Genomic DNA, 20,311 nt, shown 5'->3' with positions numbered 1-20,311 from the left:
ACCTTGTTTTGTTTATTTCCCGGCTATTGTTGTTATTAGAGCGCTTCAAAGAGCGCTTCAAAGAGCATGCGGGCTCGCAAACCTGCAGGCTGAGACAGAGCGAGCGGCAGCTCTGCCTCTGATCACAGCCGTGGGAGGCTGCTGCACTCGCTCACCAGCAAACAACATGCCAGAAATTCTGCAGTAGCACAAAGACTTTGCACCTCTCACATTGGGTGCCACCGCGCCTTACCTTCAAAACTGTTGTCCGCGTTCCAGCCGCTCTATTTCTGGATGGAGAGGCGCCGGCATGTTCACCGTAATTACCCTAACCCCCTTTTGGGCCAAAGGGGGGAGCAGCACAGACCACAAAAAGCTCTATATGTGTGGAAAAGACTGCTTTATTGAAGACAGGTACACTTTACAACAAACATTTCCTTTGGCCTTAAACTTAACCTGTAAACAATATAAACAATTAGTTACCAAGAAAAACGCCAGCACCTGCTTAAATGACGCCCAATGTACAAATTTCCCCCTAAGCGCACCTGTGTCCAATGAAAAACAGCCTCCTGAAAGGGGGGATGAAACCCCCCCCCCTCTACAAACAGGGAGGGAGGGCGGGAGAAAAAACCTTGCATCTCACTGATTCACCTATAGCAAGCGGGAAAACGTTTAGGCAGCAAGTGGAGTTGAGCTGACACATGTAGCCGGAAGACCTTTCTTTTATGAAGCAGCGTTTAGCATTACAGAGCCACTATAAATGGCTCCAGGGGCTGGAAACTGTCGACCTCCTCCCCCGCTTACTTTAATAGAGTGAATATCGAGCTTGTAAAACTCCTCCAGGCTTTGCTCTGTAGAAACTGCCAAATCTAGTGGGTCACTGCGTGGCTTCAACAGATGCTCACAGAGGTATAGGGTATAACGTTAACATTGAAGCTTTCCCTGTCGTTTCACATGTGCCACGAAACAAAATACTTTGCCCAATTTACTTAGCAAAATCTCAGTTTGAAAGGAAAAGTTGCCTATTGTTGCACTGTTTGAAATATTAAACGTGTTAATTTCAGAAAGAAAGGTAACATTGGACAACATAAGTACAAAACATTTACAACGCCAATAGCTCTAACTTTCACAAATGCGAGACTGACTGCATTGCAAATGCTTATTTTGTTATGGAGAACAAACAATAGTCTCCCCTTGTACTGAAAACACACAAGTCTAACAGCAAAATTTGCAGTGAATATAAAGCGGAGACATGTGGAATATACAACCTAGCAAGGAGTTTGTTCTAACTGACACCATAGTTGCTGTTGGAACAACAACAAAAAAGTAGCCAGGCTTCATGATCATATGATACATTTTAATCATTTTAAGGCACAGGAATTTTGGCATTACTGATTCAAATCAACAATGTTCTCTTCAGAAGGTAACCTTGTTTGCAGATTTAGACTCTACCATCATTGGTTGGATGTTTCACCACCACTGTGGCACTGTTACTCACACATTCCACCTGGGTAGTGCTACTGAATACACTCCTCGACTAGCCCATCGACCTGGGTACTCACTTTAGCATAGGTTGTACATAAGGTGTGCTCACTGTGGCAGTAAATATGCACATGTTCCTGCTCCTGTGCATCAGCCTGAGTAGTTGATGCAGCCCATGATCCTCACATGGTGTGTTACACTATGAGAAACCACAACAGCACGTGCTCCTCTAGCGGTGCGCCCACGTGGGAAGTCACTAAAGCACACATTCATTATGTTGTGTGTCCCTCGGCTCAGTCACTATAACATGTGTTCCTCTTACAGGATGAATGCCTTGGCAGTCACTATAGCATTTGTTTCTCTGTCTGGCGCACCGACTCCAAAGAAGTCTCAGAAGAGTCAAAGCTTTTCCCAGTTTTAGCTCACAGCAATGTCTGCTTCGGAATAGAAGCACAAAGGCTGCAGACTTTGTATTGTGATTAGAAACAATTTTAACAATGTGATATTTTGCACACATTATGCTTTTTCATAAGACATGTCTAAAAAGAAAATAGTCATATTTTGAAAAATAAAACTTGATGAGGAGAAAACTGCCTTAGTTTCTTTTTTTGTGGAACTACAGCTCACCCACAGGAAAAGACCAGCTTGTCACTGTACCACACTGCATCCCATAGTCTTTGGAAGTCTTCAGTTCTCAATTATGTTCTTGTTCTTAGTTAGTTTAGACCATCACTTGGGGAGTACCTTAAACAGGACTTACAAAGGCTTTAGACATTTGCTGATAAACATAGAGGTCCGTCCTCTGAGCAATAACTGAGGTTTGGCCTGGAATTGGAAATCCAAGCACCACTAACTCATTTGTTTACAGTTTTGGAGATATGTGCATTCTGGCAAAAGTCAGTGTCTTTGTTCTAATTGCCTCGTCCAAGTTCACAGGGCAGTGATTACTTTTAAAATTGATTTCAAAGACAAAACCCAAGTAACAACTCATCAAAAAAAAACAAATGTATAATGGTCTGAGAAGTTATTGATGGAAGCGCTCTCTACTAAAGGCTAGACTGCAAGAAAGGATCACCAAGAACAACATGTCCAGCAAAACCATCAACAACGTCCGTCCACTGATGGGCACCTTCCTGCAGACCTACAAAGACAGAGAGATCATGGTTGGGTTAGCAAAGCCAATAACAGCTAACATCAAATTATAAGTGCAAACATAGAACAACACGCAGTGGCTCTCAAAAATGGTCAGAAGCCTAGCTTCCCCTTTGCCCTTGTAGGCTGGAAACGGATCGCAAGCACAAGTCCTCTAGCCCATGCTAGGCTCAAGTAATTTGTAGAGATCTTCTCAGATTCAAGGGGTCATCCGGTGAAAGATGTTACAATAAGTCTCAAAACTGTTTTCCTTTCCTGACACTGTATGGCCCTTTAGGGCGTCCTACTCCTACCTCTATAGGAAGTCTGAAGATGCTCAGCATATTGCAAAAGGAAAACATACGCAAGAAAAGGTTACTTACCACTAAAATTGGCTCTCCAGTATAAGTATATTCCATGGATTAAATAGACTGTTAATTTACCATCTGATGACAGTGCTTTCCGGTGTACCTGCCACGTTGTTCCGGCTTCTTCTGTTTCCCTATTACCCATTCTGACATAGTTGAGGGAATGCTGTCACAATTAGGAAACAAAATACCCGAGTGAAAGATCTCCACATTTCTAGATCATCAGGCAGTTTTTGTTTCTCCTGACATAGGTGATCTGTATCTCGTCAGCGGTGCTCCCTTTTTCTGAGGTCACTTATTGAACCTGCCTCTCTAGCCCTTTCGGTGCGTGTAAACATATGAGGGTGGGATCCCCTGACCTGTTTATATGTAGAAATTCTGTGTATAAACCAAGTAAAAAAATATATATAATAATTTGCTCCTGGTGTGATGCTGTCTTTGTCATATCGACGGTCTCATCAGCTCTGTGTTCTGCATAGCCTGTTCCCTGTGTGCTCCCTGGTCTGCCATCCCACCTCTGTCAGTACTGCCCCCTGTTCTCTTTCTGTGATGTCGACTTTGGTCCGGGTGTGCTATCCTTCCTAAACAGTCTGTTGTGTACTCACTGCTCTGTCTGTGCTATCATCCCTTGCCAGTGTATACTATTCTCTTATTCTGGGTGTGCTTTCCTTTCTGGTCTGCATGCCCTGTCCTCTCTGTTCAGTGTTTATTGTCTCCTGTGTGAGTTATCTTGTTCAATCGGAAAATGCTCTCTTATCTGCTCTGTGTGATGTCCTCCAGCCCTGTGTACCTGAATTCCTCTCTGCAGTTCTTTTGCTGCCCTTCCTCGTGTCTGCACTATCCTTTCCGCTTTGTCTGTCCTAGCCCCCCTCGGCCGTGTTGTAGTGCTAGAGGCACTCTTGTGGTCTGACACCCTGTGATGACCTTTGACTACCATTATTTTAATTGACTTTGGTGTGGTATTTTATCCTAGCCTGAATGAACGATGTCCTGCATATGCCTGTTTCTCTTAAAAGTTCCTTTCTTGTAATCTTGCAGTCTTTCAGTGGGAGCTGTCACGGAGTAGGACAGCTTTGCCAAGAACAGAACGTGTGGGATGTGCATTTGAAAGCATGAGAGGGAGAGAGAGGTGTGGAATGTACTTTTTGGTCTCGAAGTGTGGTGTTGTACATTGAGAGATAAAGTATGTGATGCTATAGGACATTGAGAGATGAAGTATGTGAACCTATGAGCAGTTGTGCACAAATGTGCATTGTGTTGTACATTGATAAGTATTATGAAGTTTTTGCTATTGGCTTTGACATGGCCTCATGTCATCCTTTTTTTCTGACTCTGCCTTGCTTGAGCTATATCTGCGTGCACAGCAGCGCTTGCAAGTTGTTTGGGTTAATCACGTGCAAGGATAGTTTTTGTGAGTGATTGTTTAATGTACCCGGAAGGCTTTGTGAGTTTCGTCAAGATGAAGGCTGGAACATGCGAGATTGGAGAAGGGGACGTGAGAACTCCTTCCTGCCAGGGAATGCTTGCTGGAAAGCTGGCCAGTTCTGGTAAGATTCCTCTGGCGCGGGGGGAGGTCTCTTTCGAACCTTCTAGTGTGTTTTGAGATTATAAAGCTGAGGGTTGTTGACTTAGAAACCGGGAATTTAGAATCCGAACGGGGACGGACGCGTCTACTTCGGTGCGTGGAACCCTGGTTGCTGAGGCTCTGAACCCAGGCTGTTTAATTCCCCTGGTCAGGAGTGGGCTAAGATGCAGTGTTTTCACCAGGTGAAGTATTGAGTTTTGACTAGTGCCATTGTGATGCGTGGTTCCAGTGGCTGTGGTCATTTGAAGTGTTGAGTTTTGGTTATTGCCATTGTGATGTTTGGCCAGTGGCTTTGATCATTTGAGGTGTTTTCTTTGTGATGTGTGTGTGAGTTGAGGTGCACATCCAAAGTAATCATTTGATGTATATATAGCTTTCTGATCTTTTGCAGGACGTCCCAGTATATTTGCTTGAGTCATATCTCATATTATTTGCTGCTTGTTTATTAATCAGTATTACTCATGCATTTAGCTGTTATATTTACCAAGTGTGTTATTATTGCTTGCATATAAACATATATATCTCTACATATATTTGAATCTTCTGCATTTGGCATCTGGGAAAGCCTTTCTGTTAGAGAGCATTATGTAAAATAAAACCTCAAGCCTTATTCTAAAAGAGAGTCCTTGCATTTTGTAAAATAAAACCCTTTTCTAGAGGTGTTGTGTTATGTCTCTTGCTTCGCCGAGTGTTGAGCCAACGTGTGGGAGCTGTATTATCTGAAAGGCGAAAGCAAGACATTTGTGGACTGTCATCCCTCTGCCATGTATTCAGTCTTGTGTGGATGTCCTTTCCACTGTCCTCCGTTTGAGACGTCTTGGAAGCTGCCATTGTAGTATCTTTGTAGAAATCCTCCTTTTCCGAGTTTTTTTGCTGGCTTTAGAACTCTGAGCACTTAACCCTGCAAATCAGTGGTAAAGTGCTTGAGCTCCCCTTTTAAACATGGTCAAATTTGGCATATTCCGACCTAATTGTCATATTTAATTGACCTATAAGTCCCTAGTATAGAACAAAATGTTGCCAGTGACTGTAAGTTAAATGTCACAAGTGGATGGCAGGTCATACTATGCCATCCACCAGAGTGACAGTGTAAAACTTAGCTTCAGGCCTACAAAGGTAGATTGACTGGCAGTTTAAACACTGCAATTCAACCTGTCACAATAAACCCTTTTGACAGGTCAACACCTCCTTTTTAAATAATAACGAGGCATCCTTATGTAGGCTCTGTAGTCCACAAGCCAGAGTGCATGTTATTTAAAAGCAGGGTTTGTATAAATGTAATGTTAACATGTCCTTACAGTGAATAACGCCCAAAAGCTATTTTTCACTGTGGGCGGCTTAGCTGTTCAATGTAGAAAACCATAGTACAGGTTGATTTCTTAATACTGTATCTTGGAAACGGGACTAGCTAAGACAATAATTGTAGAACTATTTTAATAGTTATTAAAAATCCAATTAAATAGTGAAGTCAGATTTTTAATAAATATTAAGGAAAGGTAACTTTTAGAAAGTTACATCTTCCCTGTCTGAAATTCCTGAAGGCTACATTTGCTCTCCCACTTCTGCCAGCTATTAATTAGCATTTAAATAGGTGTGAAAAAGCGGGAAGGGCTTCCTAGGAGCAAACAATAGGCTACACAACAAGCTACACACCTTTACTGAAACTGCCCAGCAAATCAGTGGCCAGTGGACCTGGATGGGACCTGTGTTGGTCCGTGCTTGACACCTTGTGGGTCTCCAAGTTCCTCCCCTGAGGTCCTGGGTGGCTTTAGAAGTGTACTCTTGAGGTGGATTGGGAATAAAGGACTAAAGTCAGAAGGTAAAATCTTTGACCAGGAGTAACATGGTTGGTGTATAGAAATGTGCTCCATTGCGATCAGCTTTGAATTGCGCGTAGGTCCTGGTCTACAGCAATCATTGAGTCTAAATGGCATTTTATGATTCTTGGCACTTTTCCTACTTAAATCTTTAAAAATTCATATCTCTGGTTCCCGTTATTGGATTTTTGATGTCATTTTGTTTATTAAATTGTACTCTATTTTTCTAACTTAGTTTGGGATTTTTATTGTTTTGCATTTCAACCTTATCTGCTATTGCAAAAAATACTTTGCACATTGCCATAAGTTAAGGCTGTCTGGTCTGTGCCATAGCTACCAGGGGATTGAGCTCAATTTAGCGACTTTGAGGTTTCACCCTGAAAATTGTTGTGATTGTTCCTTGAGATGGGTAATAATACTATTCCAATGTCTTAAAACAGATTTGTTAATGAAAATTAATGTTCATTTTTGTGTGTTTAAGTTAGCACAAATAGACCACGAAACTAATTTACTGGGCCTTTGGTTTGGTTGCACTGATAGCTAAAGAAACACAGCTTTTACAAGTTGTATGGTGTTCATGATTTCTCTCTCTCAGTCTGTGTTTTTCCTTTTTCATAAAATAGATGAAAATGTGATTTTTCCATGGTGTTGCTTATTTCCACTGTATGAAATAAATGTACTTCGAAGGAAGCCTGCCCGAGCCATTTTTTATATTGCAAATGTTCAAGGTTGATGCTGCTCGCTGGTTCAACTGTGCTCCTAATCATTAGTTAATAGCTCATTGTTTAGTAGTGCAATGTCATTTCCTGTTGTATGAATGTTAAAAAGCATACTTGTTTATTAATGTTAGTCGTGTTCCTAGAGTCAGCCTGTGTTACGAAACCCATTTTTGCAATGTTGATTAATTTCTGCCAATGCAAAATTATGAGTACAACCCATGGTGCCTCTTCACACCATGGGAAGGGCATTATTGTCTACTCCTCTGAAGCTACAAAATGTACTTACTTTGAGATGTGTGCCAGACTTTTCCTTGCTTTCTCCAGAGGCAGACTTCATGTTGCCTTCTTGCTGATCCTCTACTTAGATCATCCTTTTGATTTATGATATATTGGCCCAATCCGTCTTATTAGCCCTTTGATAAATTAGAAGTACAAAGTACCAACTTTTGTTATGATATGATATGTTCACCATCTGGAGTTCCAGTGTGGTGTAAGGAAAATCCAGAATTATCAGTTCATGGACATGAAGACTGAGCCTGCCAGGGGTTATATGGATATGTCTTGTTTTCTTCAATAAACCTTGTCAACTATATTCTGAAGACCGTTCTTCTTAAAAGTGGTGACGACGACAGGATGGGTTTTAAGAGACCACTTTGCACCTACAAATTTATTTGTGTTAACCCCTTCAAGTTACTAGAGGTGCTGAGCAACTGTTGCACTGCCTCAGAAGAGACTGGCAGGTACTGTAAACATATACAGTGTGCATGCAAACAAATCTAGACCTCAGCTGTTAAGGATCAGTTTAGGAGGCCTAGAAACTATTATTATTTTTTTTTTTTAGAAAAACTGTTCCTAAAGGGCATGATGTGTCTGCATGTCATCTCTTGGCGGAGCGCAAGTGTAAGTGCATTACATCACAATACATACAGGATTCTCCCTAGCCATGGCTGAGCATGCACAGTGCAGTATATACCTGATGCTTGCTGAGTGTTCACTGTGTGTTGCCTTCCACGCTGCATTAGCTGGCAGCTGTTGAAAGTGTCCGGTGCTTCGTATAGTGGTGGAGCCGGAGCAAAAGGGGGGGGAGGCAATGAGAGGGCATTTTTATTGAAGATACAGGAGGTGTTATATGATTTGGTAAAACCAAAGGAGCGGTAGTAGTGTTCAATAGATCGCACCTCAGTAATCAATATATAATCAGACTGGGCAGTGTGAGAAATATTCTTATTTATCTTGGTAAACACTAACAAAGAGACAATTTGGATGTGGTGCCACTAGGGGTTACAAATGCACCCTACTACCTTGGGTGCATAAACACACAGATCTTGTATAACCGTGACTGTGTGATACAATAAACAATACAAGTACCCCGGCACTCGAAAATCATATTCCTATTCCCTTGTATCAAGCCTTAATAAGCAAAACCACATTCCATGTTCTTAATATATCACTGATTGTAAACAAAGATGGGTTCGTACAAAAGATGGGTGTTTAATTTTATCCAAACATTAGATTCAAGCAAAGCATTCTAACATCGTAGTTTTAAAACAAAGACCATGAAGACCCCCTTGGTTTTCAATATACTTGACAATTGAAAAATTAATTGTGAAGGGTGTCTGAAGCTCTATAGTCTTGATCCCAAAAGCGCAACAGCCGACACGTGTTTCGTAACATTGGTGACTTCCTCAAGGCTGTGAAGATAATAACATGATCTCATATTTTATACATATTCATATATAAAATTACCCCAATACAGGGTATTACTTTCATGGAATTTACTAAAATGGCTTTACGAAGTGTAAGATAAGAACAAGAAAGAAGTACTGTCAGAATGAAGCAAAATTTCAATAAGAGAAGGACCTCAATAGTGCCAGTGGTGTCTGAAGAGAGAAATCAGAAAACATCAGAAAAAAGATAGAACAAAAACCCACTACCAAGTGATGTACACCCAATCCAAAGTGAACCTTACAAAAACAAATGTTGTGCTTGAAGTCCCTAGTGATTGAGGTCCTAGATCACTGACCTTAAAAAACAAATAATGTTTTCAGCGATGTAATAGATATTCTGTGTTTTGATGCTTGATACTAGACGTGGCCACAATATGAGCGATGCTCTAAGAAGCAAATGTCCAAGAAAAAAAGGAAAGTTTTAGTGAGCAGTCCTAGCTGTCTCTATATCAAAGTTTTAGTATTGGTTATAAAAGAGTGCTGCTCACTTCTAGATTGGGAAGGCACAATCCGCCTATCCCACGACCTTGAAATCTGGAAGACCACCTAATAAGTGATTCCGAAGATATATTGACAGAAGACAGAAGCTGTTGCGCTTTTGGAATCAAGACTATAGAGCTTCAGACACCCTTCACAATTAATCTTACAATTGTCAAGTATATTGAAAACCAAGGGGGTCTTCATGGTCTTTGTTTTAAAACTACGATGTTAGAATGCTTTGCTTGAATCTAATGTTTGGATAAAATTAAACACACATCTTTTGTATAAACCCATCTTTGTTTACAATCAGTGATATATTAACCCCTTGCATGCCCGCCCCTTTCCCCGCCCAGTGCCGCGCTTTGTATTAGCGGGCGGAGTTCATGACGAGCTGGACTCGTCATGGGCACAGCGCCACCGCAGCCCATGACGAGTCCAGCTCGTCATGGGCACTGAAGGGGTTAAGAAAATGGAATGTGGTTTTGCTTATTAAGGCTTGATACAAGGGAAAAGGAATATTATTGTTGAGTGCCGGGGTACTTGTATTGTTTATTATATGATTTGGTGTTCTCTCATCAGCTAAGGGAGTCATGAGAAGGCAGCACCCACTGAGATCCTGCCTAATTAGCAGAAACAAAGACAGGACTCTGCTAATCACTTACTGCATAGAAACAGAAGGAGAATCAAACTACAACTACCCATTGCCTTTTGGGATTCCGGATTCAAACACCATAAGAAGGATAATAATAATAAGGGAAGAAACCACCCAGGAAGCAATTTTAATCTTTAAAGGTTATTCATCTAAGCCAAATAAACAGCGTGATGTGAACTCCGTTGTGGTGATTTCTGCCTAGAGATGCACATGGTATACTGTACCAGTGCAGATATTATGCTGAACACAATGACGTTGGCCACTTTTATTATTTTGCATATAGACATCAGTGACCACTTTAATAATTTTAACAAATAATAATTAATCTTAACCAGCATGGAGGTGGAATCTATATCAGCTCCTCCCATGTTTTTGCAGGATCCAGGACTTTCAGTGATGGCATGGGAGGATTGGAAAGTTTCCTTCGAAACTAATCTTGAAGCCATGGGGGAAATGTATTTTTTGCCAAGAGAAAGCTGGCCATGTTGAAGTGTAACCTGGGAGTGGGAGGCAGGAAGGTATTAAAAACACAGCCTGAACCCATGAGGAATGATAGAGGCGGTAATATGGGATCCGATGTGGAAGAAATGTAGGATGATGAATATATGATGCAGAGAGCCGTAGAGGAGAATTTTGGTAAGAGTGTGAATACTGTATTTGAAAGGCACGTTTTTCTCCTGATTGCAACTACTTCATGAAAGCATTGATCAATAGGTGGCTGTTCTCAGGACTTTAACAGCGAAGTGTAAATTTAAAGATCTTCATGTGGAGATTATAAGGTATTAAATGATTAACAGAACCCATACATGAAAATGCAAGAAAAGTTGTTAGGGTTCAAAGACCCTTCCTTAGACACAATATTTAGCATTGCATATCGAATTGAGAATGCATCCCGATACGAAAAGGAACTTGGTAGTGGAAAGGACAAAGGGAAATTGTAGCAAATAAAAAATGAATGATATAAATGTGTTGCATAAATGTAAGACGTTAAGTCACTTTTCCAGAGTGTACAAGATGGATGGAAGAGGTGAATGGAAGCACAAAGTGAATTTGGTGCAGGAGCGGAAGGGTGAGAATACCGATGATGGAGTAAGTACGGGTGAGGAGGAAGTGTAGGTTTTAGTGGTTTGTGATGTGAAAACTCAAGAAGGGAAAGTGTACGAAATGTACTGTCCCCCTCCCCCTATTTGGGGAGGGGGCGGGCGCAGTACATTTTGAACACTTTACCTTCTTGAGTTTTGTATGGTGAAGTTAAAGGAAATGGAAAGTCTAATGTGGGAGAATTCATGACCACCTTACACGTTAATAGTTACGTCTGCGTGGGAAAAGACTAACGAATTGTGATTTAATCCCAACAGACGTTGAGGCAGAAGGGTACTGCGGTGTTAAATTGCCAGTTGTGAGTTACCTCAAAGCTGAAATGAAGTACAAAAATAGGAAGGGGGCAGGAAAAGTGTATGTGGTGGAGAAAGGCAAAATAGTGTTAGGACGGAGAGAGCAGCAGGTGTTGGGAATAGTGTTAGATACCAACCATCCCAAACAGGTCGCTCACAAGACAGGATGAAGTAGAGGAATGAAGCTGTAAGTACCCATGATTATTTGAGAAAAACTAGGATTTCTAGAATATTTTTAACACCGGATAACTTTTAAAAACAGTGTCTCACCTAAGATACACAAAGCTAGACATGTTTTTACTACCCTAGATTTGTTGAGCGCCTAACATTAGGTGCAGCTACATAGGCGTCGAAGCATTCAACATAATTTGGAATGCCCGAAGGAGCTTTCCGATTTGTGCGTATGCCGTTCGGTGTAGCCTCAGCGTCAGCCATGTTTCAGAGGATAAAATTCTGACAGAAAGCAGCATAATATTATATTGGAAAGCGTTGGACTTGGCCCTTTTTGGCAGGTTAATCCCCAAACTTTTTGCCTTTCTCCTAGCCTTTTCTGTGACATGGTGTTGGTGGTTTTAGGCCTCTGGGCACTTTAGCACTGCTGTCCAGTGTAAAGTGCGTGCGCTCTCTGTGTACATTTGGTAAGATTGGCCTGCCCTCCATTAGGAATGCATTGGGGATTCCCTGAACAGTGTGTCAGTGGTAATTCCTGGTATGAGAGGCGCAGCGTGGTCGAATTTAGTATATTTGGAATTGTAATAAAAAATGCTGCACAATGTTGTGCGTAGATTTATTATGATTATTTTAGAAATGCCACTTTTAGAAGATGGCATTTCTGCGTGCTTTGCGTCTGCCTGCCTGATGTGAATTGCATGTCTGGCTTGTGATTGACAGGGGCTGGGAGGTGTGTGTGGCTCCAGGAGGGGAGGGTGAGTCAGCACTAGGCTGAATGGGACATCTGCATTTGGAGTAGTGGGAGGAGTAATCCCCTGACCCTGAATAGGACTGTGCACAGCCTGTACAATGCTGGCTCCACCCCCTGTGGTGTGTCTGATCACCTAGCCCCCACCTGACAAAGGGGAAGAGGAGCTTGGAAAACAAAGTGCCCCAATTCCCCCCTGAACCAGTTGCATCTAGTTCCCCCATGCCCTGCACTGCAGCAAAGCGATTCAGTGGTATAAGTATAGGGGCTGTGTCCCCATGTCACTGTTCTGTGCTTGTGTGCCGTTCCTGGACTTTTCTGGGGCTGTCCCTGTGCTGCTGGGACCCTGGAGGAACCGCCACGAGGGCTTGCCTCCCTGCTGGAGGGCCCTGTGAGCTGGCCTCCCTGGGCCCAGCTATGCCCCAGGTACCATGAAGAACTTTTTGCTTGGACTTCTTGTTGCCCTTGCGCCCTGTGAGTGCTATCTTCAAATTCTGCAAAGGAAAAGGAGCACGAGGGCTCTGCAGCGCTGAGCTGCAATCTTTCCAGAGTGAATCATGACGTGGGGATTCCCCGTATTGAGGAGCAATTTGGTGCCCACGCCGCATTTGGCCAAACCGAGCGGGAGCCTACCTCGCTTTATGCTTGCTTAAACTGCGGGTGCCCACCCTGCATCATGGTGCCTTTTTGCGGGTGCCCACCCCGCGTTCTGCTACGGAGAAGTCACCACCGTGGCCCGATCTGCCGAACAGGAAGTCAGGCGGCCTTGCCTGACTGTGGGCGGGGCGTAAAGCACGTCTGGTAAGCCGGGAGAGGAAGTCCCGCTCGCCGGAGATGCCGTGTGCGAGGGAGAGCCTCGCGGTGTCAGCAGCGAGAGAAGAGGGACCAGAGTCCCCAACCAAACAGCCCAGTGAGTGGGGGCCGGGTTGATTCCGCTGAGGCACCGTGAGTGCCAGTCTTCGATTGGTCTTACAGCTGCACCCCAATTGCGGGCAGCTGCATCAAGGGGGCACTTTTGTTTTCCCGAAGCCCCAGAGAGGGGCCCCGCATGCCAGGGCCTCTTTGTGATACCCAGCTGTGCCACACCAGCACGGGCAGCTGTCACGTGGCCATATTTGTTTGAAAGTCCTGGAGTGGGACTTAGAAAGGCACAGTGGTGCCCGGGCTCACTGTTGCATCAGCTGCATCACGAGAGCGTGGGCAGCTGCACCGTGGGGCGATTTAGAGCTTAGAGCCCCAAGTGGGGGCTCACAGGGCACAGTGGTGCCGATCGGGGTACAATGTCGGTGCTCATTTGTACACAGTTGTTTTAGGGAGTCCCAGTGGGGGCTCCAGAGGGCACAGCCAGTGCCAGTGCCTGATTTCCTTCACAGCTGCATGGCAATTAGCGGCAGCTGCAACGTTTAGGCCAGAGCATTTTGGGGAGTCCCAGCGGGGACCCAGGAGGCACAGTGGTGCCAGCGCAATTGTGCACTTGTGGATTCTGCTGCATTGGCAGCCGCCCTGACATTTTGGACCTAGGGCATTTGAGCCCTCTGAGAAGGCCAGTTGGCCAGGAGGACAGTGTGAGGTTTGTAGGGCGCCAGGCCCTCATGTGATTTATGTGTTAAGATGCTAAATGTGATTTATGCACCCTGAGTTATGCCATTAATGATCTTTATTCTCATGAGGTTATTGCATATTGTGTTTATACTGGTGAGGCCTAATGCGTAATGTGTTTATGCTTAGGATGGTGTCTAATGCTAATGTGATAATGCTTAGGTCATTATTGTACCAGTAGTTACTGGTTGTGGTATATATTTACCTACCTGTTCTGATGGTTCTGACCGTGGCCCGATTGGCCTGGTCCTGTATAAAATCCCCTGGGAATATTGCCTAGTGTCAGTTGGCCCAGTGTAAATGTGTGATTATATTTCTAATGTGTTTATGATAATACAAAGGCTATTTTTGATATAACCTTGTGTGGAGTTTCTTTTGTAGTGTGCCTAGTTTGTTGCTCCTGTGTGTGTGTATGTTGCGCAAACGTTTTACACATTGCCTCTGGGATAAGCCTGACTGCTCGTACCAAGCTACCAAGGAGGTGAGCAGGGGTTATCATCATTGTGTAACTCCCTTGCCCTGACTAGAGTGGTGGTTTCTGTCTGGCTTAGGCGCAAGCCCTTGCCAATCAGAAATCCCATTTCTAACAGAAAGTGTGCTAAGTAGATTGGAACAAGCTGGTTTTATTGTGGGTGTAGGGAAATGCATGTTTGGTGTTGATGAGCTGGAGTATTTTGGACACATGGGAAAGGTGTGAGACTGAAACTGAAGGCGGTGAAAGCCATTGAGAAAGCTCCTTCTCCTAAGGATAAACAGCAATAGAGTTCTTTCCAGGGCTTAACGGAGTATTACTCTAAGTTTGTAGAGAAACTTCTGAAAAATGGATGGATGGATGCTTGGAAGTACTTCGAGTTATCACATTTGAGTACAACAAGAGGTGCCTTGACAAGATATTTGCAACTTTGGAGTACCGAACACCCTGAAGAGCAACAATGGACCCCCTTTTCAAGACCAGGAGTTGAAGCACTAACTAGAGTCCCTTGCGATCATCCACTGGAAAATCACACACTGTTGGCCTCAAGTCACTGGCGAGGTCAAGAGACTGATGTGTATGCTCAGAATGTATGACGTTACACCACGGGCAAATACCACGGTGTAGGTTACAATGCGGTCGTTACAATGACCGTGTTGTTATCACGCGTGGCTTTACATCGCAAGTCGTTTCTACGACTTGCGCTAGATGGCGCGCTAGACTTATGAATAGTATAAATTACTATTCCTACTCCAGTTAGCCCAACAGCAGGAAATGTGTTGGACTTAAAATCCAACACATTCCCTGGTGTTGCACGCCACCTAGCGCAATTCGTAGAAACGACTTGCGATGTAAAGCCACGCGTGGTAACAACACTGTCGTTGTAACGACCGTGTTGTTACCTACCTGCGTGGTAACAGCAGCGTTGTAAACGCGGTTTCCCGTATGCTTAACAAGACCATGCGGATTGCATGCGAGCAGCAAGAAGATATTGAAGTGGCCCGCCATAGGACCCTAGGCGCATACAGGCACACTCCACACTGCACCACGCAAACAGCGCGAGCAGATGTGCTGTTCAAGAGAACTGTAATGAATAACATTTTCCATTCTGCCATCTGGACTCCAGAGTCAGTAGACATTCTTGCCCCACAGCACAGGGACATGCAGAATAACAGAGCCAGCTGAGCCAACAGAGCAAAGGAGTCAGACATTGATGTAGGGATTGGGTACTGGCTCAGGAGTGAAGTTCCAGCTTCCTTTTGAAACACGCCCCTTCCAAGTTGTTGTCAGGAAGGGTACCATGGTAATGTCCAAGAACGACTCAGACTGGGTCATGAGAAACATATCTGCTTTTACCAAGCGGCAGCCCCCAGACGTTGCAGGGCCGAATGGGCAAATCTCGCCGACACCACGATGAGGAGAAGAAGAGGATGACCGAGACCTAGTTCCGATAGGAGGTACCCCCAAGTTCACCCCGTCACCATGAGTGGCGACACCACCCAGCCCGGAGGTAACCAAGCCACCAGAGGTACTTGAAACCCCTGTTGCACCTTTGACAACTCAAGGTCATTCGTACCAATTGAGACCTGACATCACGAGGCCTAGGATACTTGAGGACTATGTATGTGATTGAAAGCGAGTATGGCTACCAGTCCCCGCAAGGATCCGAACTCTTGATGAACAGTAGTCCTAAAAATTCAAGGTTTTTTTTGTTCTCAGTTGAAGGTCTGGAGTAATATAGTATTGCGCAGGAGCATGCCTGACGCCGTGGTGCAGACACACACACAGGCCTTGACCCACATTAGGCATCAAGGGAAGGGAAATAGAGGAGGGAGTGGCCTGACGCCAGTGTTGCCAGATAGGGCTTATTTCCCGTACAAATGGGCAATATTTTCCCATTTGTATAGGAAATAACTCTCCTGGCGGGTTGCACAAATTTAGACTTTATGTTATGTTATGTTATAGTTTTGGTAGAGCGCAAACAGCTGCCCCAGCGAAGAGGCGTCCCGGCGCTAAAGAGCCACAGAACCAACCTGAGAGTGAAAGGAGTGGGGGTAGGAGTGGCTTAAAGAGAGGGGAACAGGTGAGTCTTAATGGCCTTTCGGAAGGTGGACAGGCTTTCCATGGAGCGGATATTCAACGGCAGGGCATTCCAAAGCTTGGCTCCCAGAACCCTGAAGGAGCAGCCACCAATGCGGCACAGCCTTGTGCGGGGTATACTCAGTAGGTGCTGGTTTGAGGAGCGCAAATCGCGCTGAGGGACATAAGGAGTAAGATGGGGTCGTAACAGTTTAGGGCTTCCGAGTTTAAGGATTTTGAAGGTCATAATGAGGGTTTTGAACTGGATTCTGGAGTCGATGGGTAGCCAGTGCAGTTTACGGATAGTGGCTCTGGCCGAACATCTGCGGGGGAGGCCAACGAAGGCTCTTGCCGCAGAGTTCTGTACGCGTTGCAGTCGTGCTATCTCTCCTTTGTTGGCGCCAAGGAGAAGAACATTGGCGTAGTCCAAGCGGGATAGGATAGTGGCTTGGATAATAAGTTGACGGGTCTTAGCGTCAAAAAAGCCAAGTATGGGGCTGAGGGTGAGCCAACACAAGTGGCAGCCACTCTTTTGGTGTGGGTCTGGTAAGTAAGAGAGGAGTCCATCCAGACTCCTAGATTTTTGACCAAAGATTTGGGAGGTGGAATGGCGCCTAGTGACGAGGGCCACCAGTGCTCGTTCCAGTGGCTGATGTTTTTACCAAGGAGCAGCACCTCCGTCTTGCCCGCATTAAGCTGCAGGCAGTTGTCCGTCATCCATTGGGCTACTGCAGCAAGGCGGTCCCTGAATTTTAAGGCTGGGGTGGAAGGGCCTTCCGTGAGAGTGATGGCCAGCTGTGTGTCGTCAGCATACGACACCAGCGTAAGGTCCCACTCTTTAGCCACTCCTGCAAGTGGCTGCACGTAAAGATTAAAAAGGGATGGACTTAGTGCAGAGCCCTGCGGAACTCCCTGTCCAATGGGATGGGGCTTAGATAAAAAAGGGGGGGCTGACACCCGGAAGTATCTGTCCTTCAAGAAGGAACTGAACCATTGCAGGGCAAGACCGGAGACCCCTATTGTCTCTAGGCGGTTGAGGAGGATGTTGTGGGATACCGTGTCAATGGCTGCGCCGAGGTCAAGAAGAATCAGCGCAGCACTCTGACCGGCATTGAGAATCGACCGGAGATATTCAGTGGTAGCCAGTAGAGCAGACTCCGTGCTGTGGCCCGGTCTGAACCCGTGTTGGGATGGGTCTAGGATGTTGTTTTGGTCCATATGTTGGGACAGGACGTTGTTTGCATGGGCCTCTGCAAGTTTGGACAACCATGGGAGCAATGAAATGGGTCGGAAATTTTCCGGTTTGGATGGATCTAGAGTGGGTTTCTTGATAATAGGAGCAACCCATGCTTGTTTCCAGGCTGTCGGAACACTGGCTGATGAAAAAGAAAGATTTAGTGTGGAGGCCAGAGAAGGCAGAAAAAAATTGAGTGATTCCATAAATTGGGTAGGCCTCATGGGGTCTGCAGGGGAACCCGATTTAACCTTCCTGCATAGTTTGGTGAGGTCATCATAAGCAATTTCTGGGATGTGTGACATGATGGTGCCATTGATAATGGGTTTGGTAGGGTTGGTCAATATATAGACCATTTCATTAAGGAATTTGTCCCCCTCACCCAGTGCTATATCAGAGACAGCATGTCTATGATTAACCTTATTGAACACCACCCTTTCGATCCTGACAATGATCTTCTATGCACCATGGATGTAGAATCCCTCTACACCAATATTCCTCAAATCCCAGCACTCCTTGTAATCCAACAGGTTTTAGACTCCAGACCACGCCCTCACTGTGTCCCCACACTGTTCATCATTCAGTTACTAGAACTTTGTCTAACCCGCAATTTCTTTTCCTTCGAGAATGATTTTTACCAACAAGTGAAGGGCACATCGATGGGCGCAGTTTTTGCGCCTAATCTGGCCATTCTTTATATGGACCACTTAGAAATGTCTTCCATCCTTTCTCCCACCAATCCTTTCCTTTCTGGTATCACCCTATGGCGTCGATACATAGACGATATTTTTCTAATCTGGCATCACAATGAAACAACACTTTGTCAATTCAACCATTGGTTGAACAATAACTGCTCAGGCTTAAATTTTACTAGCACACATGACAGATCACACATCCCATTCTTGGACCTCACCATATATCATTGTAATGGCGAACTACTCACTAAACTTTATAGAAAAAGTACTGAGAGAAACACCTTACTTTGCTATGAGAGTCATCACCCCAGAGCCCTAAGAGACTCTCTACCATACTCTCAGTTTCTGCGCATTAGACGCAACTGCTTCTCTAAGGAGGATTTTTTTCTTGAAGCCACTACCCTTAGCAAGAAACTTAGAGATCGAGGGTATCCCAAAAGACTTGTACGTAACGCGCAAAAACGAGCATGGTATTGTCCTAGGGAAGTTCTTCTTTCCCCCAAAACTAAAACAAATACCGACCGTATAGTCTGTGTCACCACCTTCTCCCCCGCGTCCAATCAAATCAGAAAATCCATTTTGAAGCACTGGCCAGTGCTAAATGCGGGCAATCTTTCCATAGAGCGACCCTTGTTCGCCTTCCGAAAGAGCCGTAATCTCAAGGATCATTTGGTAAGGGCTACTCTGCCATCTACTCGTCCCATGACTACCTTGGATGCACATTGGGGGCTTACGCCCCTTATTGGTCATGCCAAATGTGGCAATTGTAATGTATGCAGCATGGCTATAGAAGGAAAAAGTTTTGTATTTAACAATGTTTCTATTACCTTGACTTCATTTTCCAATTGTAACACCAGCAATGTCATTTATTTGATTTCTTGTCCTTGTAACAAAGTGTATGTTGGCCAAACTACCCAAAAGGTCAAACTACGCATTGGTCAACACAGGAGCAGATTGCGCTGCAAAACCCTCAATGCCCCTCTTGTTGAACATTTTTCTGAAATGGGACACACCGAGGATGACATTAAGTGGACAATCATCAAGACCGTCAAACTACCCCCAAGGGGTGGTGACATCGCCAAAATTCTAAATAAAGAAGAACTCAGAATGATCATTCGCATGAACAGCATCAAGGATGGTCTGAATCGGAATGAGGACTGGACTAATCTCATCTAAATAACACACCACTGATCCCACCCTCTGCTAGCTTGTCTCCTGAGAAAATCCACTCCGTGCTGTGATTGTTATGACAAATGTCATATGGTGCATCCCATCGAGTAATGTTTACTTTTAAGTAACGGAAATGTGTTTGTCTCACTGTTACACTCTTCGCAATTCTTGATGTTCCCACTCTATTAATTCTCTTAGTTTTGTCCATTCCTTCTCACTGCGTCCCCTGGGTTGCAGCCGAGTAAATACGACGCATTGTTGAAAAGTCTCTGATGGTTTTGTAATTAATTGTATTTTCGTTTCCACATGCGAAAATGTCCCTTCGAAATAATTTACTGATTTTATACTTTTTGGGACCCCCCTCCTGGTTAATCTTTCTTCTATCTCAACTGTCCTCTTCCATTATGGCGCCGTAATTTTACGCTCTAGTTTACCACACGCTCACGCTGCATTTATACCGGCATGCTTCCCTGGCCCGCCTCGTCACTCGTTCATTGTTAACTGAGGACGCCACTTGATCACGGTAAGCGGTTTATCTGTTTGCCCTGTATGTGCTCACTCACCATTGATCCCTTTAATAATTTGCACTTTTCCCCTTCTAGTGCATACCCACGGATCACTCTTCCTTGCAATTCTATCGCAATTGCTTGTTTACCCCGGATGCGCGGACCGCTTTGAAAGTTCTCGGATCGGAGCAAGATACTTATATTGCCCGTTTCCATACTCTAACAGGTACCCTCCCCGCCCGCACCCCCTCACCCCGGCGCTACCCGCTCACTTGTTCCTTGCCTCACGAGCCTCCCTTCCCT

At 44.5% G+C, this 20,311-nt stretch overlaps 1 protein-coding gene across 1 annotated transcript in view; it reads right to left on the bottom strand.

Moving 5' to 3' along the window:
- Window positions 1-362: 362 nt before the first annotated feature.
- PAFAH2 (platelet activating factor acetylhydrolase 2) overlaps window positions 363-20,311 on the bottom strand; it is a 184,525-nt gene continuing 164,576 nt past the window's right edge. Inside the window, exon 12 of the mRNA XM_085647793.1 lies at window positions 363-2,602. Coding sequence (XP_085503919.1) covers window positions 2,508-2,602 — 95 coding nt within the window. The 3' untranslated portion in view covers window positions 363-2,507. The remainder of the gene's footprint in view (window positions 2,603-20,311) is intronic.

This window comes from Triturus cristatus, chromosome 3_2 (genome assembly GCF_964204655.1).
Source record: "Triturus cristatus chromosome 3_2, aTriCri1.1, whole genome shotgun sequence".
Classification (NCBI taxonomy): Eukaryota; Metazoa; Chordata; class Amphibia; order Caudata; family Salamandridae; genus Triturus; species Triturus cristatus.
This window is presented reverse-complemented; position numbering and strand designations above follow the sequence as displayed.